At 41.7% G+C, this 20,516-nt stretch overlaps 1 protein-coding gene across 1 annotated transcript in view; it reads left to right on the top strand.

Moving 5' to 3' along the window:
* The window catches only part of cachd1 (cache domain containing 1), a 101,187-nt gene that overhangs the window by 74,137 nt on the left and 6,534 nt on the right, over positions 1-20,516 (top strand). Inside the window, exons 13-26 of the mRNA XM_030050067.1 lie at positions 978-1,146; positions 1,633-1,775; positions 2,862-3,043; positions 3,541-3,651; positions 5,172-5,294; positions 5,969-6,068; positions 6,843-6,959; positions 7,498-7,658; positions 7,946-8,032; positions 12,094-12,210; positions 13,446-13,597; positions 14,126-14,287; positions 15,926-16,003; positions 16,381-16,482. Of these exons, the coding sequence (XP_029905927.1) occupies positions 978-1,146; positions 1,633-1,775; positions 2,862-3,043; positions 3,541-3,651; positions 5,172-5,294; positions 5,969-6,068; positions 6,843-6,959; positions 7,498-7,658; positions 7,946-8,032; positions 12,094-12,210; positions 13,446-13,597; positions 14,126-14,287; positions 15,926-16,003; positions 16,381-16,482 (1,804 nt within the window). The remainder of the gene's footprint in view (positions 1-977; positions 1,147-1,632; positions 1,776-2,861; positions 3,044-3,540; positions 3,652-5,171; positions 5,295-5,968; positions 6,069-6,842; positions 6,960-7,497; positions 7,659-7,945; positions 8,033-12,093; positions 12,211-13,445; positions 13,598-14,125; positions 14,288-15,925; positions 16,004-16,380; positions 16,483-20,516) is intronic.

Here is a 20,516-nt window from a genome sequence, read left to right as displayed (position 1 = left end):
CTGTTGCTTTGGCAGCGGCCTCCATTTTTCAAAATTGATTTTCCAGACACAGAAAATAGTAAGTTGACCTAGAAAGAAGAGTCTTTTGCCTTTCCCACGCCACTCTGTCCTTTTATAGACCAGACAATGTCAATGACACTCATTCACGAAAAGCTCGTTGTAGGAAATGTGGTGCTTCTGACCAAAACTAAGATAAAGTTCAAAAATGAGCATTTAATTTCCTCCAATACTGTACATGTGCAAAAAAAATTCTTACGTCTGTGTGAGCTGTGCTGCATTGTATCCTCCAAACTCTGTTTACTGGACTGTTTACTACTCAGCCTTCATAGAATTTACGACCAAGCAAGCCCGGTATCTTTCTTTTACAATCTGGTGGTTATAGTAGCAAGTTGCTGTTTTGTTTCAGCACCATTGTTCAACCCGGCATATTTATCTCTTGAGCAGAGCTGAGGAAAACCCCTGGGGCTCACAAAACACTGGCTGTGATGTCTGACACTAAACACTGAGTACGAGGGCGGAGAGGAGTAGGGAGTGTGTGTAATGTCACTGTCTCTGTGGCCCTCAGTTCATACAGAGTACGTGGGAGTGGATTACAAAAACAGCATCAGTGCCCAGTATTTTTTTCATCACCCTTTGTGGTCACCAAATGTAAATGTATAGTACACACAGTAATCAATTAGACTAAATTCTTTTGGAAAAGATTGAAGCAGATTAGCAGAGCACTTTCACCTCACCAACTCCCGTGTCAGTGCTTACATACACACACAGTTTACATCGCAAACAGTATCTACTGTGGATATTATTGGATAAAGTTGGGCATCACAGCAGTTTACCCAAATCTAGCGGCCAAAACAGTTTGTAAAATATGTATATGTTTTCTCTTGTCAACATTGTACACCGTTCTCTGGAAAATGTATCTATATACCTTAATCTAAAACATAAATTGAGCCCCCTGCTCCCCTTTTTTGGTCTCCCAGGTGCAGGACACGTCGTTCATCCTGTGCATCGTGTACGTTCAGCCGGAGATCCCAGTGAAGCAGCTGAAGAACCTGAACACGGCTCCCAGCTCCAAGCTGCTCTATCATCGCTTAGACCTGCTGGGCCAGCCCAGCTCCTGCCTGCACTTCAAACAGCTCGCCACCGTCGGTAAGGCAAACACACAGTCCTCACACCTGGAATTTATTTATTTTTGACGTTTTTTTATAGTTGTCGTTTGAATTAACATTTTAATCTGCAAAAATCTATGATTATCAGAAGACGAATTTCTGTTATCTGTAGTCACAGCTTCTCTGCAGGTATTTAAAATCCTCAAATATAATAAATACAATTTTATAAACTGTCATAGAAACAGTTCATAGAGTCATCTAAACTTACCTAAAACCTAACACTGCACTGGACCACTGAGACATTGACACAGAAGTATAAATTAACCATTACACTCATCTGCAATGCTGATTTGAATGAGAAAATGTCCAAAAATCAGTCTTGTATTTGGTTAACTTTATTGTATAACCATTTTTCACTGCCTGACACCTGTGGACACCATGGATTTAAACAATTATTAGTGTCAAACCAGTCGTGGCTCATTCATGTCTCTGACTTTTTGTACTTCCCTCTCTGTTTCTGCCTCAGAGTCTCCCACCGTGATGTTGGCAGCTGGTAGTTTCTCCTCTCCCTATGAGCACCTCAGTCAGCCAGAGACAAAGCGTATGGTGGAGCACTACACCGCCTACTTGAGCGATAACACCCGGCTCATAGCCAACCCTGGCCTCAAGGTACACAAAACACACACACACACACTCACATGGGAACACAGCTGCACCTTGCCGCTGACCCCAGCACTCGAACACATGGCCAGCGTTGTCTACCTGACAAACACATGGCTCATAGCCAGCGCTGGGGTCATGTCACACACATTATGCACAAATATGCACACAAATATGCTTACTTACGTACAAATGCACATAATGGAGTCTTTGAAGATAGCTCAGTTGCGCTTTTCATGCACTGCTCATCCATACTTTTTAAACACGCAAGACATTTTTAGAGTATTTGGTTTCTTATCTTGGTGCGAGCAATGACACTACCACCTAAAAATTAATTAATATTCACAAATGAAGCTCTGCATCTTTAAGAAAGGGGGGAAAACCCCATGTGGCTTTGGCAGTCTGTGTGCATTCCTGTCCCTGTGTTTCTCCCCTTTTCTCCCTCTCTCTGTCAGCCTGGGATGGGTGGTGTGTGTGTGTGGGGGGGTGTTAGAGTGTGAACTCTAAGCCTCACTCCCAGCTCTGATTCCCAGGCTAGTCTTAAAGGCCCCCTCCAGTGACCTCATCACCCCTTTCAAACTTCTAAGCCGCTCTGAAAATTGTATAGGGATGTGATATTTCAGGGCGTTTTTCAGGATGTTTGGGGCAGTCAAGCCCTATTCATTCCTAAATATTGGTTTTCATGGCTTTGCCTTATGTGGTTTTCTTTATTACACTTTCACAGTTGATTTCAAAAAGTGATGTATGACTATGACTGTAGGTTATGCAACTCCTCATCAGTCATAATCCAAACCAAAATGAGGTTTACCCTGCAGGAGAACTAAATACAAAGCTGCGCTTGTTTGCATTGACAATAGTCACTCCTCATTTCTGTTATGCTCAATTTTTACTGTTCTGCACTGAATTGCTCTCCTCAATCATTTTCAAATTGTATGGGGTCACTGGAGGACAACTTTCTAAAGTTTCAAAAGTTTGTTTCAGTGTGACCATAAATGGATCCTTATTTATCTTATCTTTTTTTTTTGCACCCCCTCTTCAACTCATCCTTCTCTCCATCCTCCACCTCTGTCCCCCTCCATCCCTTCCCCTCTGCAGTCCTCTGTCAGGAACGAGGTTATGGCGACCAGTCACGTCACGGATGAGTGGATGACACTAATGGAAATGAGTAGCCTCAACTGCTACATTGTGCGCCGTTACATAGCAACACCCAATGGGGTGCTCCGGATTTACCCGGGCTCATTGATGGACAAAGCCTTCGACCCGACCCGCAGACAATGGTGAGGTTTACTTTGGAGGGTGTGAAGGGGGGCGGAGGAAGGGGTGAGAAGTGTGTGTGTGGTTATGTGTGTGTGTATGTGTGTTTTACGGGGGCAATGGGAGGTACGGGAGGTAGGAAGTTAAGAGGAATGTGTGTGTGTGTGTGTGTGTGCGCCAGGGGCTAGTGTCTGTATCAGCATGTTTTGTACTTCATAAAAAATAAAACAAAAACAAGACTTGAGCCCCATAAAATTTTTCAAGTTATTTTTTTTATTCATTATTTGCTAAAATTAATGAGTTATTACATTTAATATTTTTTTGTTTTCCAGTCATTCCAGTTATAATTTTCTTTCTCTACCTAGTGTTTCTGTCAACACATTTTGTAGAGCTCTATGATTAGAGAATTAAAGTTGTATCATGATACCAATCACATCATTCCATTTGTCTTCCATATTTCTCTCTGTGTCAGTGATTCCAAAATTACAAATAGCGTGACCTCTGCCTGTGTGTTGTGTAGGTACCAGCATGCTGTGGCTAACCCTGGCCTCATCACCTTCACTGGGCCCTACCTGGATGTGGGAGGGGCCGGCTACGTCGTCACCATCAGTCACACCATCCATGCCTCCAGGTAAGACTGCTGGGGGTGTTTTTCACCTGTGGGGAGCAAGATGCTGTTCAGGTCAGTCAGCCCAGAGACGCTCCATTCCTCTGTACCTGTGTGTTAAAGCACCTGAGGAAATAAGGTTCTGCAAATCATGCGGTGCTGAAAGAATTAGTCAGGTAGTTGGTAATAGAAATTAGTCAACTGACTGAAAAGTGATTAAAATAATCACCCCAACACTTACAATTACAGCTTCAACATATGCTTACTTTTCTCTGCTCACCATTATGATAATTGAAATTAGCATTTTGTGGCATTTTTCTTTTTTTTTTTTTGATATTGTGTTGAAGTCATTAGTCGGAGCCCTAAAATGAGAATTTGATTTCTTAATGACCAGTATCTATTTACATAAAGCACAGGTTGTATTATTGTGAAATTTTAACTTTATCTATTCAGTGTAGATCTTCACTCGGTAGCAGTGTTTTTTCAGCTCTTCTCATGTCCAGAACGAGATGAATGTCACAAAATTCGCAGTGGGACTCTACAGTGTCAGTTCATGTCTTAGTTCTGAATTGTGGCCATCGGCCTGTCGTCATGCAAACAGGGTGGCTAAAGGCAGCGCAATGTGAAATTAGCAGACTTTATGAAATATGGCTGATCAACACATTCATCATTGTTCCTGCTCGAGCTGTACAAGCCAAGATGTCACTGTGGGCCGTCGGCCTCTCAGCATGTGAGTCACTCCAACCAACCTCCACTATCTATGAAGACAGGAGTAATTTCAGGGGACTGAATTGGAGGGGCTTTGCCTGTTTTTTCAGCAGTGTTGTGAAGTTATTAGTGAGACTGTCCGTCAACAGCATGGCCTGGGTTCAATCCCACATGTTCTCAAGTGTCCTTGAGCAAGACACTGGATCCCTCCCATCTCTTTAGCTCAACCTGCGGTCTCTGTGTAGCAGGAGGAAAACAAGAAGACCGATTTCTCCCCTGGAGCAGTATTACCAAACAACATAAAACATGCTCTGTTTTTTTTTCCAAGTTATTATAGAAGTTATTTTTATTGCGATATGCACAGCCTCTTTTAGTTGAAAACTGGAGGCGGTGACTGTGTAACTGGGGCCGGGGATTAAAATGTAGTCACCTTATCTGAGTTTCCAGTTCAGTGAGCTTAAAATGCAACTCACAAGGATTGCCGCAACACCATTTGCAGCAATACAATAAGAAGTCTTATCTGAGGTCCATGCAAATGTACTACGCGCAAACACAGAGCAGTGTATCAGTGTGTTTGATAAGGCTGGATTAGTGTGTTATATACTGGCTCAGTGAGCGTATCACTCTGCAGTCTGAAGTCTCCATAAACACCAGTCTCAAGTGAGGGTACGAGTGTGTGTTATCCTACAGGGCCTGTGAGCCAGTGGATTGCTGTCAACACACAAATCTACACAACAAAGAAATATATATGTGTATATTTATATTTCCCATGTTTTAATCCATGCATTCTGTCTTCGTCACTCCTTTCTCTCCCTCCCATCTCCTCCTCTCTCCAGCTCTCAGATGGCCTCTGGGTATGCGGTTGCAGTGATGGGTATAGACTTCACTCTACGCTACTTCTACAAGGTCCTGCTGGACCTGCTGCCCATCTGCAACCAGGACAAAGGCAACAAGATCAGGTACAAAGAAAGTGGTGGAACTTCCCCTTTCTCTTCTCTTCTCTTCTCTTCATTCTTTGCCCATTCCTCCAGCTCTCCCCTGTGCTCTTTCCCCCTTTATTTCTCAGCAGGGTGGATAAATTTGTTTTATTGAGGCAGAGTTGAACACGCAGGGCGGGGGAGAGGTAAAAGAAAGGAGGAAGAGATGAGCTGATTATAATGGCATTCCTGGCGGAGTTGTGGCGTTGCTGCTGCCTCTGCCTTGCACACTTTCTCCATCCCTTTTATGTTTGCCTCTAGTTTTTTTCCTCCCTTTTTTTCAATCTCACTGTCTCCAAATCCCCTCTTCTCTCCAGTTCTCTCACCCGCTCTTCCCCCCTCTTTACTCCCCCTTTCTCTTTCTCTTCTTCTTTCTCTTCTTTCTGTTGGTGTTCAGGGGCCATATAAAACAGGATTACCCCAAGGGGACGCGCGGGGCAAATGGAGCAGTATTTGGCAGAATGCTTAAGGGAGTGGAGGGAAGTAGAATGGAGCAGTATTTGGCAGATGGAGCAGCATGTGGCACTGGAATTAACTGGAGGGACTGGGTGAATTGAGGGCTGGAAAGAAAGAAGGGCATGAAAAACAGTTGTGGACAGTATAATCACAGGATGACGTGGTGTGTGTGTGTGTTTGTGTGTGTGTGTGTTTTCTAGGTGCTTTATTATGGAGGACAGGGGGTACCTGGTAGCCCACCCTACACTCATTGACCCGAAAGGTCATGCCCCTGCAGAGCAACAGCACATCACACACAAGGTAAGGGCCTACACACACGCACACAGACAGACACACACACACACAGACAGACACATAAACACACACACACAAAAACTCTTATGAATGAGCCCACAATAACAGTTATCACTACAAATGATGCAGCGCCCCCCTTTGGACCAGTAGGGGAGATTAATTTAACAATTTAACAGTGTCAGAGACAAAAGCCTTATTTTGTGTGGTTGAAAATCAACCATTACCCAAATGAATTTGCACTGAGCCATTATTATCTGAAATATGGCACATGAATATCATATATTGATTTTGGAGGTTACAACAACAAACAAGCCAGCAACACATTACACACAAAAGCTTAATCTTCATTGCAATATGCAGACATTCACACTGTATCGTCAGCACTTTGCTTCCTCCACACTGCACTTTATTTGATACTTTATTCATGGTCAAGGTCTTAATCTTCATTTAATCCAGGCTGGTAGGTTTGATCTGCTTGTTACATGTTTTTTTCTGTTTTATATGTGTTTCTAATGTATGCATTTTTTACTGCATTTATGTTTTTGGATTGTTGGTGTCACTTGTGTTAATCGTGATCTAATGCCTGCAACGGATTTCCTTCGGGACAGTAATAAAGTTGAAGTCATACTTATAACATGCAAACAGGTGTGCACTTACAGACACACGCTTGAATCATAGCTGACAACTGGCCAGAAGTCTAAATGCCCCCTAGCTCTCTTCCTCTTTTCATGTATTCTTTGTCACTCCTCTCCTTGTCTCTCCTCCTCTGTTCGGTCGTAGGAGCCGCTCGTTGCCAATGACATCCTGAACCATCCGAACTTTGTCAAGAAGAACCTGTGCAACAGCTTCAGCGACCGCACCGTGCAGCGCTTCTATAAGTTCAACACAAGCATAGTGGTGAGTCACACACATCAGACGGTGACTAAAATAATAAATGCATAGCCCGATAGGATGGCAGATGCAGAGAGACAGAAAGATGACGCTTTACACTCTTCTGAGATAGGCACACACACACTCCTTGATTGTTCACAGCCGAAACTATCTGATAGTGCAATGCTGCCACCCTGTGGTTCTCCTGAGTGTTACAAGTATGAGAGTCTTATTGTCATTGACTTTATTCCAATTGCAGTGAGTGCTTAGAAAGTCTGACTATAAGATTTTAAGTGTTAAAATATATAATAAAGGTTTCATTTTTTTTACATCATGTAATGCCAGGTTTCTTTAGACTGCATGTTTATCTTTGGACTAATACAAAATCAGAGTTTGTGAAGTATTGCCAAACATTTTGTCATCGCATCCCCTTTAGTAAACACTTCATGCACTGTATCTCAACACTTAATTTGCTGTTATCCCTTTTATTACGCTGCTACTTTTTTTGTAAACTCAGTCTGATATTCTGTTGTGGTTTCTCCCTCTCTTTGTCTTTCTCTCTCAGGGCGATCTGACCAACCTGGTCCACGGGAGCCACTGCTCTAAGTACCGACTGACCAGAATACCTGGCACCAACGCCTTTGCTGGCATCGTCAACGAAACATGTGACTCTCTGGCCTTCTGTGCCTGCAGCACCGTGGATCGGCTCTGTCTCAACTGCCACAGGTCTCACACACACACACACACACACACACACACACACACACACACACACACCCCACTGCAGGGTGTGTGGAGCTGATTTGATGCTTGGTGCTTGATGCTTTGAGAGGTGTCTTGAATTTCTTAGTAGTTTAGATGCAGTAGTTAAATCATTATTGTATCTTATGTTGTCACAATTACATGTGTTAATTACCTGTATGGCTAATGAAACATACATGAAAATATCACCATCAGTCATGTTTTGTGTATTTGTAATAGTACATATCTTTGTGTCTTTGTGTGTTGTTCAGAATGGAGCAGAATGAGTGTGAGTGTCCTTGTGAGTGCCCCCTGGAGGTCAACGAGTGCACCGGCAACCTCACCTACGCTGAGAACAGGTCAGCACAAGTCATGTCTGAGGCAGATGTGTGTATGTGCATGTCAGTCTGGGTAATCTAAGCTGTGTACATTCTTAAAGAGAACACGTCATCGTCAACATGTCCACGATGCAGCGTGAGACTGCCAAACTGCATCTGTTGTGTTCCAGGGGTTGATTTTAAACAAACATTGCCTCCTATCTTGAGTTTCCTGTTTTGTTTACACTCAATTCCCTTTACTTGGAACTGCATTTCCACGAAGTCACTACCTGTTACCACAGGATTTAGATACTCAGAACTTCTTTCAACCCCCAGTCATTGTCACATGTTTCCAGAGTATGAGCATGTGTAGGAGTTCGTTCCTCAATTTGAATAGATATTTGGCTGCACTGTTATGCATTACTGAAGCTTAACAGTGATTCATAGTGAAAAAAAAAAAAGGTTAACAACAACAACCTCACTGTTCCAACTCCAGGATCGCACAGTATGTAAAATGATTATATATTATAATTCCTTAATGAATGCAGGTGTTGCTTTATGAAAGTACTAATTAGAAATGTGCTTTACTTGAGGGGAAAACCCATGTTTCTCCCACACTTGTGTCTTCTCATTTGATCTTGGGTACTTGCTGGGTGTCATCTCTTGCTCAGTGGGTGCAGTAAGACCTCAGTGATGATAAACTGTCATCCAAGCCAGTAAAGCATGGCTGTTGACTCATTTCTGAGTATAGGCGCTGCTGGCACCACACTTGGTGTATCTTGCACCACTGGAGCAGGCCAATGATCATCTAGGACAGTGGTTCTCAAATTGGGTTATGTGTACCCCTAGGGGTACATTGCATTGGACTACTTGAGGGGGTACGGGAGATTTAAAAAGAAAGAAAAAAAAAAGTTAATTTACAAAGTATGAGCCATACATAATTCCTAAAATATGCCTCTGCTAACAAGTTCAATAAAAAATGTAAATGTAAGTTGGATAAACCACATTTTATATTCAGTATTCCCTCTGGGTTTCCGAAAGGTGTCAAATGTGTGTGTTTGTGGTTTAAATCTGCTGACATGGTAGTTGAGTGAGGACGTTGCTTCACTATGACAGGGAAGCATGGCCAAAAGGTTTTATTTTTTTATTTTTTTTTTAAAAACAGAAAATGAATTTGTGGTTGAAACATAGCAATGTTACAGCTGAAAACAAGAAGATAGAAGTGAAAAAGAAGAAAGCAAAAACAGAAGTATCAAAATTTCCTCTTTATTTTATATGCACTTTTCATACTTCCATGTACTGGTCAGGGGACACTTGGTTGAAAATATATTTTAAAGGGGGTATATTATTGAAAAAAGCTTGAGAACCACTGATCTAGGTTATAAGATCTCTTTCTTAGCATTGGGTGTGTTAGCATAGTCATATTTTATTCCTCCCATGCAGCAGTGGGGCTGATGGGTCAGGATTAGGGCCTGAAACACAGGCCAGGCTAAGGTTTTCCCTTCCTGAGCAACAGGCTACAACTCCAGCCTCATGCGGATGCTTATGAACAGGCAGCGATACAGCTGGGACGTCCAGCCTTGTGACAGCTGGACAGAGGATTGAATGAGTTCAGTGGATCCTCAGATATAAAGGCGGATTTGCAGGCTGCTTGGCCACGCAGCAGAACACCAAAGGAATGGCTCTGAATGACGCAGGCAGGCCCGCTTGACCTCTGGGTTTGCCGGAGCGGTAGAAACTGTTGATAAGTCAGTTGCGGAGTTAAGAGGCACAGCAGATCTTGTCGCTTGAGCCGCTCCGTCTCACTGACCACAGGATATGGAGAGGTGTCATCATTTTCCTGCTCACTGGACTGGGGCAGGGAGAAGCTAGAGCTCACTTACCACTTCATCCAAAAGTATCCTGAAAGATAAGTCCGCATTTACCTTTTCGGCATTACAGAAGCCTGAAAAGAGAGTTGTCGTGCTCGCAGAGGATTTCCTTCGCCTCTGATAATGTCAGTGTTCGAGGAGGGGAGGAAGTACCTGAAGAGACACCACACCGATGACACAAAACCACAATAATATCTTGGCAAATTGAGAGCTAGTGCAGTAAAGTGTAGTTCATTACACACAAATGTAATCATTTCATAAGCATCGACCATTTAATATATCAAATGGTGCTTGCTTTTGGCATAATAATTGATTATTGTGTGGACATCAGTGTAACAGCACGTTCTATGTTTGCTATTTTGCACCGTTTCGTTTTTGAAAATTTATGAATGGGGCTTGTTCCATCTCCTTAGAAAATGATGAACTTACTACGTATTATGTTCTTTGGAGTGATCATAGGTATGATGACAGTTCCGGCTGGTGTGAGATCCAAGGCAGTTACTGTAAATCCCCATGATCACGGTAAAGAGGCTGCTAGAGGACGACTTCTTCTGTCTGAAAAGTTGTCGTAAAGGAAGTGTACCTAAGGATGAAAGATGAGAGAAAAGCCATATTCACACATTTACCACAACAGTTGGCGTAGAAACCAGACGACACACTAATCTGTAAAATATTGGGTATCTTGCTGGATAATGACTCATAATGCAAATGCATGCACACACCTTGCATACCCACACACACACACACACACACACACACACACCCACATGCACACACTCGACTTAATGTGGTTTCAAGTGTGAGTGTTTTGACAGTTGCGGAAAAACTTTGTATATAATATATTGGTTTTTCTGGGTTTTTTTTTTTCTTTTTTCTTTTCTTTCTTTCTTTCTTTTTTTTTTTTTTTATATATATATATATATATAACGTGGCCCAAGGGAAGTTTCTAAAAATGAATGGCAATATTATAGCCATTTATGACCCTGGTGTGTGAGTGTATGTTGCAGCTGTAGAGCTGTCAATCACAAGCCAGGTGCATACAGTGTTTTCATGCTGACATTTTAGAACTAGATGGAAAAAAAAAATCCCACTTGAAAGGCTTCTGTTAAAGCCAAAAGTGAGATTTTGATTTCCATCACATGAGCTAGACTACTGGCATTTAGTTTGATTTATATGCTTTATGTATTTTTGTGTAATGGGTTTTTCAGTGATCAGTACTACAGCTTTTGAAGATTGTAGCTCCAAGGTCATTTTTGCAGTTTCTTATCTCACTGTAAGAGAAATCACATCCATTTTGCTCAATAGTTTACATCCCATCCCATCTTCACCCTCTCATATTCAATATTTAACCTCTCTCAGATGTAAAATAAACAGTTTTGTTGCTTTTAATTTGTACCATTTCGGCGTTTCAGATTTTGCCTTGGTAAATGGCCCTCCTCTATGCTCATTTTTACTTGAATCAGAATTATAGTCATTTCCAATCTGGCAAGTGCCTTTCTTACCTGGTTTTATGATCAGGTGCTCCAGTGATGAACACTGTTGACCTGTTTGTGCACAGCCTCTGTTTGTCTGCGGCTCTTTCCTCACATTTTCTTCTCTTCCTCTCTCTCTCTCTCTCTGTCTGCTGTCTGTGTCGCTCTCTCGCTCTCACGAACTCTCCCATTCTGGCTGGTATTTGTCTTTCCCTGCTCTCTCTCTCTCTCTCTCTCTCTCTCTCTCTCTCTCTCTGTCTCTCTCTCTCTCTCTATCTCTTAAAACCACTTTTCTATCATCCCATCAACCTCTCCCTTTCTGTGCGACTGCTCCTCAGCATCTGTCTTTCATCGATGTTTATAGCATGTCATCCTTTCAAATGCCAGTTTCTCCTTTATTACAGGAAGACAAGCAATTATCTCCCCCTCCTCCCCCCACTGTAAGACTTTCTGCTGCGTTTCCACGGCGTTGTTCCTCCCTCTTGAGCTGTTTAGCATAAAATTACTGGTTGATGACATTTTTTGTGAGCATTCATGCTTTGATTTGACTTGTAGCTGCCTTTTTGAATTTTGGTCATGTTTGCTGTCAGGATTTGGCCGATTGTGTATTTAAAAGCTCACTGATATTTTGTGCTTCCATTTGATTTTTTTATGTATTATCATTATTCTTATTATTATTGATCTTGATTGATATACGTGTTTGTGTTAATGATATGTGTTTTTATTGTGTGTGTGTGTTTGTGTGTGTGTGTGTCTGCAGAAACCCTAGCTGTGAGGTGCACCAGGAGCCTGTCAGTCTAAATGTGATTGATCCTGGTCTTCATGACAGCCTACCTCAGTGTATCAACACCCGCTGTAGCCAAAGATACACCAGCAGGTACAATATGATATATACACTAACACACACACATATACAGTCAGAGTATACTCTGACACACAAGCAACACACACATATGGAGCTGGCGCATTTGTTGTTCAGCTTGCCTGAAACGATGACTTGAAATGATCCCCGGTGGATCTTTCACTTCCGTTTTCCTTATAACATTTTGGATGATCAGATGACACTAGAATATCCAAAATGCAGCGCCTGCTTTTTAGTAACTAAAACTCATAACAACAACATAACATCATTAACTCAGTATACGTGATGTAGCCAGGTTTATAGGGTGTCTGCAGGTAAATGTCTTAAATTCATTTGTATAAACTTTAGGCCTTAAAAATCATTATTTGAGCTTATATTTAAATTCACAAGGTCGTAATGTCAGTATTAACATTTTGTCTAATTCCATTTATCTATTTTTTTTTTGTCAAAATTGATCAGGGTTAACATGCTATCAACACTACCTCATACTTATCTGTTGGGAAAATGCCTGTTGTGGATTTTCCCGGCTCAATCAATACTTGCCTGTTATATTTAACCTGTAGAGAGAAATCCAAGAAAATTATGGTACTTACCTGTTTCAGAGTATATGGAAAAAAGTTAATGGTTAGATTTATATCTTTATTACAGAACCATCTTGCTATCTAACCTAAACTGACAATATTGTCATCTAAATCTGACTTTTGGCACTGGACCAAATCTATAGTACTTTATATATTTACCTGCAATGCTTATTTGACTAAAAAAAAAACAAAAAAAAAACATTATTTGTCCAACAGTTTTCATTAAAATTTGTTGCAAAAAGGTCTTAAAAACCATCTTGGATCTATTTTAGGTGAGCAACCTCTCTTTTTGCTTTACTGTAGATCAAAATCGTGTTTTATCGTCATATAATCTGTGAAAAGTTGATCAGTCTCAGATACACAAATCAGACTAAGCCACACATCATCTTACTGAGTTTGCAGAATCATGGAGATTTAGAGCTGCACAAGTTCTCACTTTTACTTACTTTAGTTGCAAATTATTTCTCAACCTAGCCCAGTGTGTATGCTTAAGTGTTGGTATGGAGCGATGAAGTGAATGATCCGCTGCGGGCTCATGGATTGTGTCCGTGTCTTCATCATTTTACAGGCAAATTTACCTCTGAGGGCGCATCCTCTGAAAAAACTTAATGTATTCCTTGTAATGTATTTTTGTCCTTTGAGAATCTTGTTTTCTGTGTCCGGTCTCAGTGACTGTTTTGGGGTGTTGGACTGCGAGTGGTGCATGGTGGACAGCGATGGTAAGACCCATCTCGACAAGCCATACTGCGCCCTGCAGAAGGAGTGTTTCGGGGGCATCGTCGGAGCCAAGAGCCCCTACGTGGACGGCATGGGGCTGCTGGGTGAGTGACACCGGACGCCTGCTTCTGTCTCCAACCTTTTCTGCAAAATGTGATTTAAAAAGTTATGCTTGTGCACTTTCACCTACCTCTCATGTTACCACTGCTACTTCTGTTTTTTTTTGTTTGTTTTTTTTAGCACAAAGACTAACAAGCATAAAGACCAAAAAAACAGGCTGTTCGTGATAGCAGAAATGTGATTTTCTTTAGATCATGTCAACACAGTATTTTGGATAAACTACCGAGACTGCTGTATTTTGTTTTGCTTTAGTGTTGCTACTCTTTTCAAGAGCAGAATGGGCCTGCAGTTGAGTCTATTTAATGGAAGAGTACAGCAAAGAGAGACTGGAGCGGGAGTAGAAAAACATTTTCCAGCACTGCAGCAGAAGTTAGAGTCAGGCCCCTCGCTGTGTGATGGAGGCTTGTTCGGCTGTCACCTCTTAAACCATCAGGACTCTTCTGTATTTTTATAACAGCCTCTGCTTACTTGCCTCCCCGCCCCCATTCCTCCTCACTGTTTTCTGTCTGCAGACGAGGAAGTCGCATCTCTCAACATGATTAAAAGTGCCCCTGTGGGTCCGGTCGCAGGGGGCATTATGGGATGCATCATGGTGTTGGTGCTGGCCGTGTACGCCTACAGACACCAGATCCACAGGCGCTCGCACCAGCACATGTCACCGTTGGCCGCACAGGGTAAGACTGGGGGGTGGATGCATGTTCACACACACACATGTGGCTGGACACACACATGTAGCATGCCAAAAAATTCAATCAATTTGCAAGCACATGAGTTTTTGTAGTAGTGCACTGTAATGCAAAAAGGCTGGAAAGGAAACTTGGCAATGAAATATGAAGATTTCATTGCACTGGGAAAAAAAAAAAAAGTTTGATCACATGTCAAAAATTATGGCTTTTTTGAACACAATCCTTTTTTGAAAATAATACTTACTGGCAACATGGTCGGCCCAGGGACAAAATAAACCCGCATCATGATTTTCTCTGATAAATCCTCTAGATCTTTATGATCAAACAAGTGGAGGCCATGTTTTGTGCACATTGATAGGCCTGTTACTGTTTGTCACATATGAGAGCCACGGCTGGAAGCGAGTGATGACAGCATAACAAGAAGCACCATGAAAGCAACTCTGAAAGTTTTTTGTGTTACATGACAGTTTATTCTCTTGTCATGCCAGCATATGTTTTCAGGTCTAATAAAAAAAAAAAAAGACAGGAAAACAAAAGAAAAAGAAAGAATGAAAGAAAGAAAGTTAGGTTTTGTCCTTAAGTGTGAAGAACAGGCGACGTGGCGAGTGCTGCGACAGCGAAACAGCTGACATTAGCATCCGGCGGCAGCAGCTGCTGCATGATTTGTATAATTACTCAGCGTTATTGACAAAAACATCAAACAAGATTACAACCTCATTAAAACTCTTCTATCTAAGTCATTTTCAGTTTGATAGTTTAGTAAACAGTTTGGAATAGCTGGCGGAGAGAATGGATACGCGGTCAAAGGCATGAGACTAAGAGTAATTAGCTAATAAAGTTGTGTGTGTGTGTGTGTGTGTGTGTGGGTGGGTGTGTTTGTTTGTATTATTAGTGCAGGTTTCAGCATTCGCAGTGGCTGAATTAAGGAATGCCCTGCTCTCACAGCATAACACGGACCACACACACACACACACACACACACACACACACGCAGACACACACGTGCACATTTTGTAACTTTCTTGGCCTGCTGTGATTTCAATCACGACTTACACAACATCCAAATACGAGCTCCACATGGTTTAAGGACATTTTGTTTGTTAACTTGGCCACTTACTAAAAAAACAAGCCATTCCCAAAACACTACAACAGGAGATGAGAAGCATCCGAAATATAGTTGAAACGTCCACCACATGAGCAGTGACTGGTATGATGAGGTTGAAAGTGACTTGATTTGCCGTTTTGTGGCACAGCGTTCCCGTCCTCCCCTTCATAGACACAGAGGCCTCACACACGTGCATGCACACACACATACAAGCAAACACAAAGAGGCCCTCCCACTGGCTAATGAGTCCCTCTGCACCCGTTATTATCCGGATTTAAAGGGCTAAATGCAATCTCTCTTCCTCTCTGCACAGATATCCCCTCCGTCTAAAAACCTGCCTGCATGGTTTGAGGTTGCACTGCGGCTCTCTTTAGACAGAGAGATGTTAATGGAAAAAGAAACCCCGCTCCTGTAGTATTCCCTTTCCATGCTCGATCATACGTCATATGTTCAGAATGGTTGCATCTTGACTTATTTTGGTGCTCCTCTTCCCTTTCCCCTCCTCCTCCATGTTGCTACAGAAATGTCGGTGAGAATGTCCAACCTGGATAACGAGAGAGACGAGCGGGACGAAGACAGCCATGAGGACAGAGGAATCAGTAAGTGACGTGGACGTTTGATGCATAGAAATGAAGGCAAAACATCGGAATAAAGGGTTTTAAAATGAACATTCAGCTATTGTCTCTTATAATTCACTGTTTAAAAAAAAATCCAATAGTCTGAACTCAGTATCTACAGTAGCAATTCAACATCAATCTTGGTGTGAAATGGACTGAAGACAATGGCAGTTTACATTTCGGGCTACATGACACAACAGCTGGGGAGCTGCTGATTGCACAGAAGTGATTACAAAGCGTTCATACTTGTGTCGGGCCTGATGTCATGCAGCCAAAGTTAGAACAGCACGCTCTACAGTATTTGATTACTGTACGGGACCTTTGAGTTGACCTGTGTGCTCTCGTTTTTCGCCTTCCAGTCAGTAACACTCGATTTATCGCTGCGGTAATCGAGAGGCACACCCACAGTCCTGAGCGCAGGCGGAGATACTGGGGACGATCTGGGACAGAGAGTGACCATGGTAAGACATGTCTCTCTCCCTCTCTCTCTCTCTCTCACACACACACACACACACACACACACTCGCACAAGCATTCACCTAGACGCCCTGGGAGAGGTTTAGAAAAGAAGCAGAAGTGGTCTGCCGCCCCATTTTTGCAAAGCCAGTGGTTGTGTTTAAAAGCATCTAGAGAATTAAGCAGTACATCAGCATTATTGGAAAGAGGAAGTAAGCAGGGTGCATTTGTAAGTGTTGATCATGATGAATCGAAATAAAGCTTTTTTTTTTTTTTTTTTTTTTTTTAGTAATGGTTTTCTAGACAACAGCCCTGTTTCAACTTGCTGGTTGACTGTTCTTCTTAGTTCCTGGAAAGCTGACATTTCACAGACGCAAGTTTTTCATGCAGGCAGTGATTTTATCTTATGTCAAAATGACTCACAGCAACTACAGCAATATCCTTGGGGCCTGTTAAGTTAGAATATAACCTAAATGCGATTAACTAGTGATGAGTTTGATACTGCCACTCACTTCCTGTAGGTCAAAAGTCAATGTGTACAAGACCGCAGGTCAGTGGCCGTTGAGGCTCACCAGATACTGACCTCGCCGCCCCTTGTCCTGAGCTCGGGGGAGTCAGCCATAAAGCAGAAGTCATATTTTGCTCACTTGAACTTCTTTGATGGAACTTGAACAATTCAATAAGACATTGTATACGTTTTAGAAAATTAATCATTTTGTTTCCGGTCAGTCAGAGTCAGTGTAAATCCACACAAACTGCAGAAACTTGCCTAAGGCAGACACAGCATAAAGCATAGCTAGATGCGATGCTGTAAAGTTGTACTAATAAAACAGACACAGCTTTCTTCTTCTGCCCAATTTGTAATGTTGGTACAAAGTTTCTTTTTTTTTTTTTTTTTTTGGGGGGGGGGGACGTCAATTATCACAAAAGCATCAATTTTAATAAAATAGACACAGTCTTCTACTTCTGCCCAATGTGTAATGTTGGTGCTAAGTTTCTTTTTTTTTTTTTTTTTTTTTTTGAAAAAGTCAATTATCACAAAAGCATCAATTTTAGCACCATTCACAACAGCAAAAACAGGACTTTGGGCTTGCTTGTAATGTTTTTTTTTTCCACAGTAAACCTTATACATTTTTAATGAATGATATCTGTAACTTTCCATTAACACCAAGACATTGAGAATATTTTTTTTTACCGTTGTGCTTTGCTGTGGCGTACAGGATGTGGTATGCTGAGAAAAGGTGAGAGCTCTCAGATTGTTTATTTTTTACTAACAAGTCTATTGCAAAGTGTGCTTTATCACAGGTCGCTCACACCACTGGTATAAACAACATAAACAGCCAAACCAGACAACCAAATCTTTAATGTTATCAAGAGGCTAATCCTGAAATGATCATGCTGGCAAGGATTTTATAGCACACCGCATTAGCACCCAGGATAGGTTTGAAGTGATTTGAGTGCATTTTCTGGCTCATAACTTTCAGCGCTAGAATTGGACGAAATTGAATTGAAAATGTGAATACTATAGCTCAAACAGGCGTTCTTGGCAGAGGCACAGCTCCACACCGTCTCTCTTCATGTTTCACAAATCAGACCTTTGTTTTTTTTCTTCCCTCTAGTTTTGGAAGAATTGATCATATTCACTTTAACCTCTGGTAGAAGTTGCAAGTCCGATACCAGATGAGTGTGGATGGGCAACTTCACCCACATCGGCTCTCACCACCCACATATGGCATCGCTCCCTCTCTGGCAATGAGTATCCATGTTACTTGTTGCATAACTGATGATGACATAGGGAGAAAAAAAAAAGATGAATACAAAGAGAGGACAAGAGAAGAGTGGGCTCAAGTGAAGCAAAGACAAAAGTAAAAGCTTGTCTTAGCTGTTGAGCCAGAGGGGGAAACAGAGACTGAAAAGGAAGGAGAATGGGGAAGGAGGAATTAAGAGATAAAAACAAATAAGTCTGTGATAATAGCAGCTTTTCTGCTTTGCTTATAAGACCACACATAATGTGCATGAAGACAGAGGACAATAAGAGAGAATAGAAGAAAGGGAATAAAGCCAAGGTACACTAATTAATGTTTAGAGTCATAGTTGAGTAGTTTTATTATTATTATTATTATTATTATTATTTTGTTCATTGCCATATCTTCTTTGTGCTGCTGTGTGGAAGCACAGGTCACAGCACTATTAATAAAACAGACTGACTTTTGATGTGCATTCTTTCGAAGGCACGATTTCGCATAACTATTTTAATTTTGCAGGAACCCAATAATGTGGAAGATAAATTGTTTGTCAGTCAAATGAATGTGTTTAATGTCTTCAGTGCAGGATGTAAAGAGAGTCCTCCTCTCACAATGTGTAATTGGCAAAGAAGGAGCAAAAGCAAATGAGTCAGAGTGGGCAATAAAAAAGACAATAGAAAGAAACAGAGAGGAAAAGTGTTCTGTTGCATAACTGAGAATGAAAAAGAGGAAAAAAGGGAAATTGAGGATAAGTGCTGCGATGTGGAGATGGAAATGATGAAAGAAGGGAAATAAGAGTGAAATTAAGGGGCAAGAGGGGAGGGACTGAGAGGAAGATGAGTTTGAAATAATGGAAAGAGAGGGAGTGTAGTGCATCAAGGTTTAAAACATTCATTACAAAGTTGACCCTTCAAAGTTGCTGCCCCTCTACGCTCAGTCAAAGGTGCCCTCCTCCCACAATCCTCTCACTCACTCTGCTGAAGAGCCTGCTAAAACACACACACACACACACACACACACACGCAGGCTACATGCACCAGAGGATCCCAGCATTAAATGTGGGGTGTTGGCAGCCTTCATGGTTCATGGTTCGGTTTGCAGTTTTAGCTTCCTTGGCAATGAAACACTACACTACATACAAATATATCATCTAATGTGATCTAAAGTGCTGTGAGACCTCTGATGTTCTATGATGTGGCAGTGAATGTTTCAGTTTCAGTCACTTTAAAAAAAAAAAAAAAAAAAAAAAATGAAAACATCTTCTATGCAATAAATCTAATTATTGAAGAAACATGACTGGACAGACATTGGCTCATCAGAAGACGGTACAATTGGCCCAGTCTGTTAAAACACCATACCAAATTCACATCATGTTTTTATGATTGTTTCCATGTCTTAGTCTATTATTTATGTTCGTGTGAGTGTTTCTAAGCATGTTTTTTATCCTCTTGTCCTGTTATGGGGAGCCTAGACGTCACTGTGCCGGTCAGTCTGTCAGCTGTGAGGTCCAGAGGGGCAAATCTCCATATGTGTTCAGTTTCTTGCAATTAAGTTTTGTGACAACATTCATGTTGTCTAGAAGATGAAATCTGCCAGTTCTGCTCTCTTTCTTTTGTGTAATTAGCAAAGGGAGAGCACAACAAAGCCATCAAGTCTATTGTGTGGTATTGCATTGTAAAAACTTGAAACTTTCAGTCGACATGCCAGTCAGTTTGTGAACGTGTCACAAGCAAAACTGGTCTGGTCTTGAAGTTGTCACAGTACCGGCTCGTGAATTCGTCTGTTTCTAGCAGTTTTAGAGACGTCTCCATGCTCAGAAATCTCCAAGACGGTGGCATATATGTTGCTTCTATTTTTGTGAGGATTTTCTCTCCCAGTTCCAGCAACCAGCTAGTCTTCTCTGTCTCACCACAGCTCTTGACCTTAACAGGAATTACTTTCCTCACCTCAGCTCTAAAAATTGTCAACAGAGTACTGTTAGCAGTAACCCTGTCTGAAACACTGGCTCTGGCAGAAAGAAAGGGTTCAGCTCTGGGGAAAGGGGATAAACTGTACCGAAGTTGGCACCCTCCATCTCTGGATCTCTTTTGAAGTCTTTATCCCTCCTTTGCCCACTCCCTCCCTGCCTCCTCCTCTCACCGTCTCTCCTTTCCTCTGTGTCACTCCCTCTGCACATTCTTCTGTCTCTCCTTTTCTCTGACACTTTTCTCTCTCTCTTTCCGTCTTTCAGTTTCAAAGACCAGCTTATCTTCTGAGAATCCAAGAGGGAGATTTATAGGAGCTCCTTTTCAGTT

The sequence above is a fragment of the Myripristis murdjan genome, chromosome 4 (genome assembly GCF_902150065.1).
Source record: "Myripristis murdjan chromosome 4, fMyrMur1.1, whole genome shotgun sequence".
Taxonomy (NCBI): Eukaryota; Metazoa; Chordata; class Actinopteri; order Holocentriformes; family Holocentridae; genus Myripristis; species Myripristis murdjan.
This window is presented reverse-complemented; position numbering and strand designations above follow the sequence as displayed.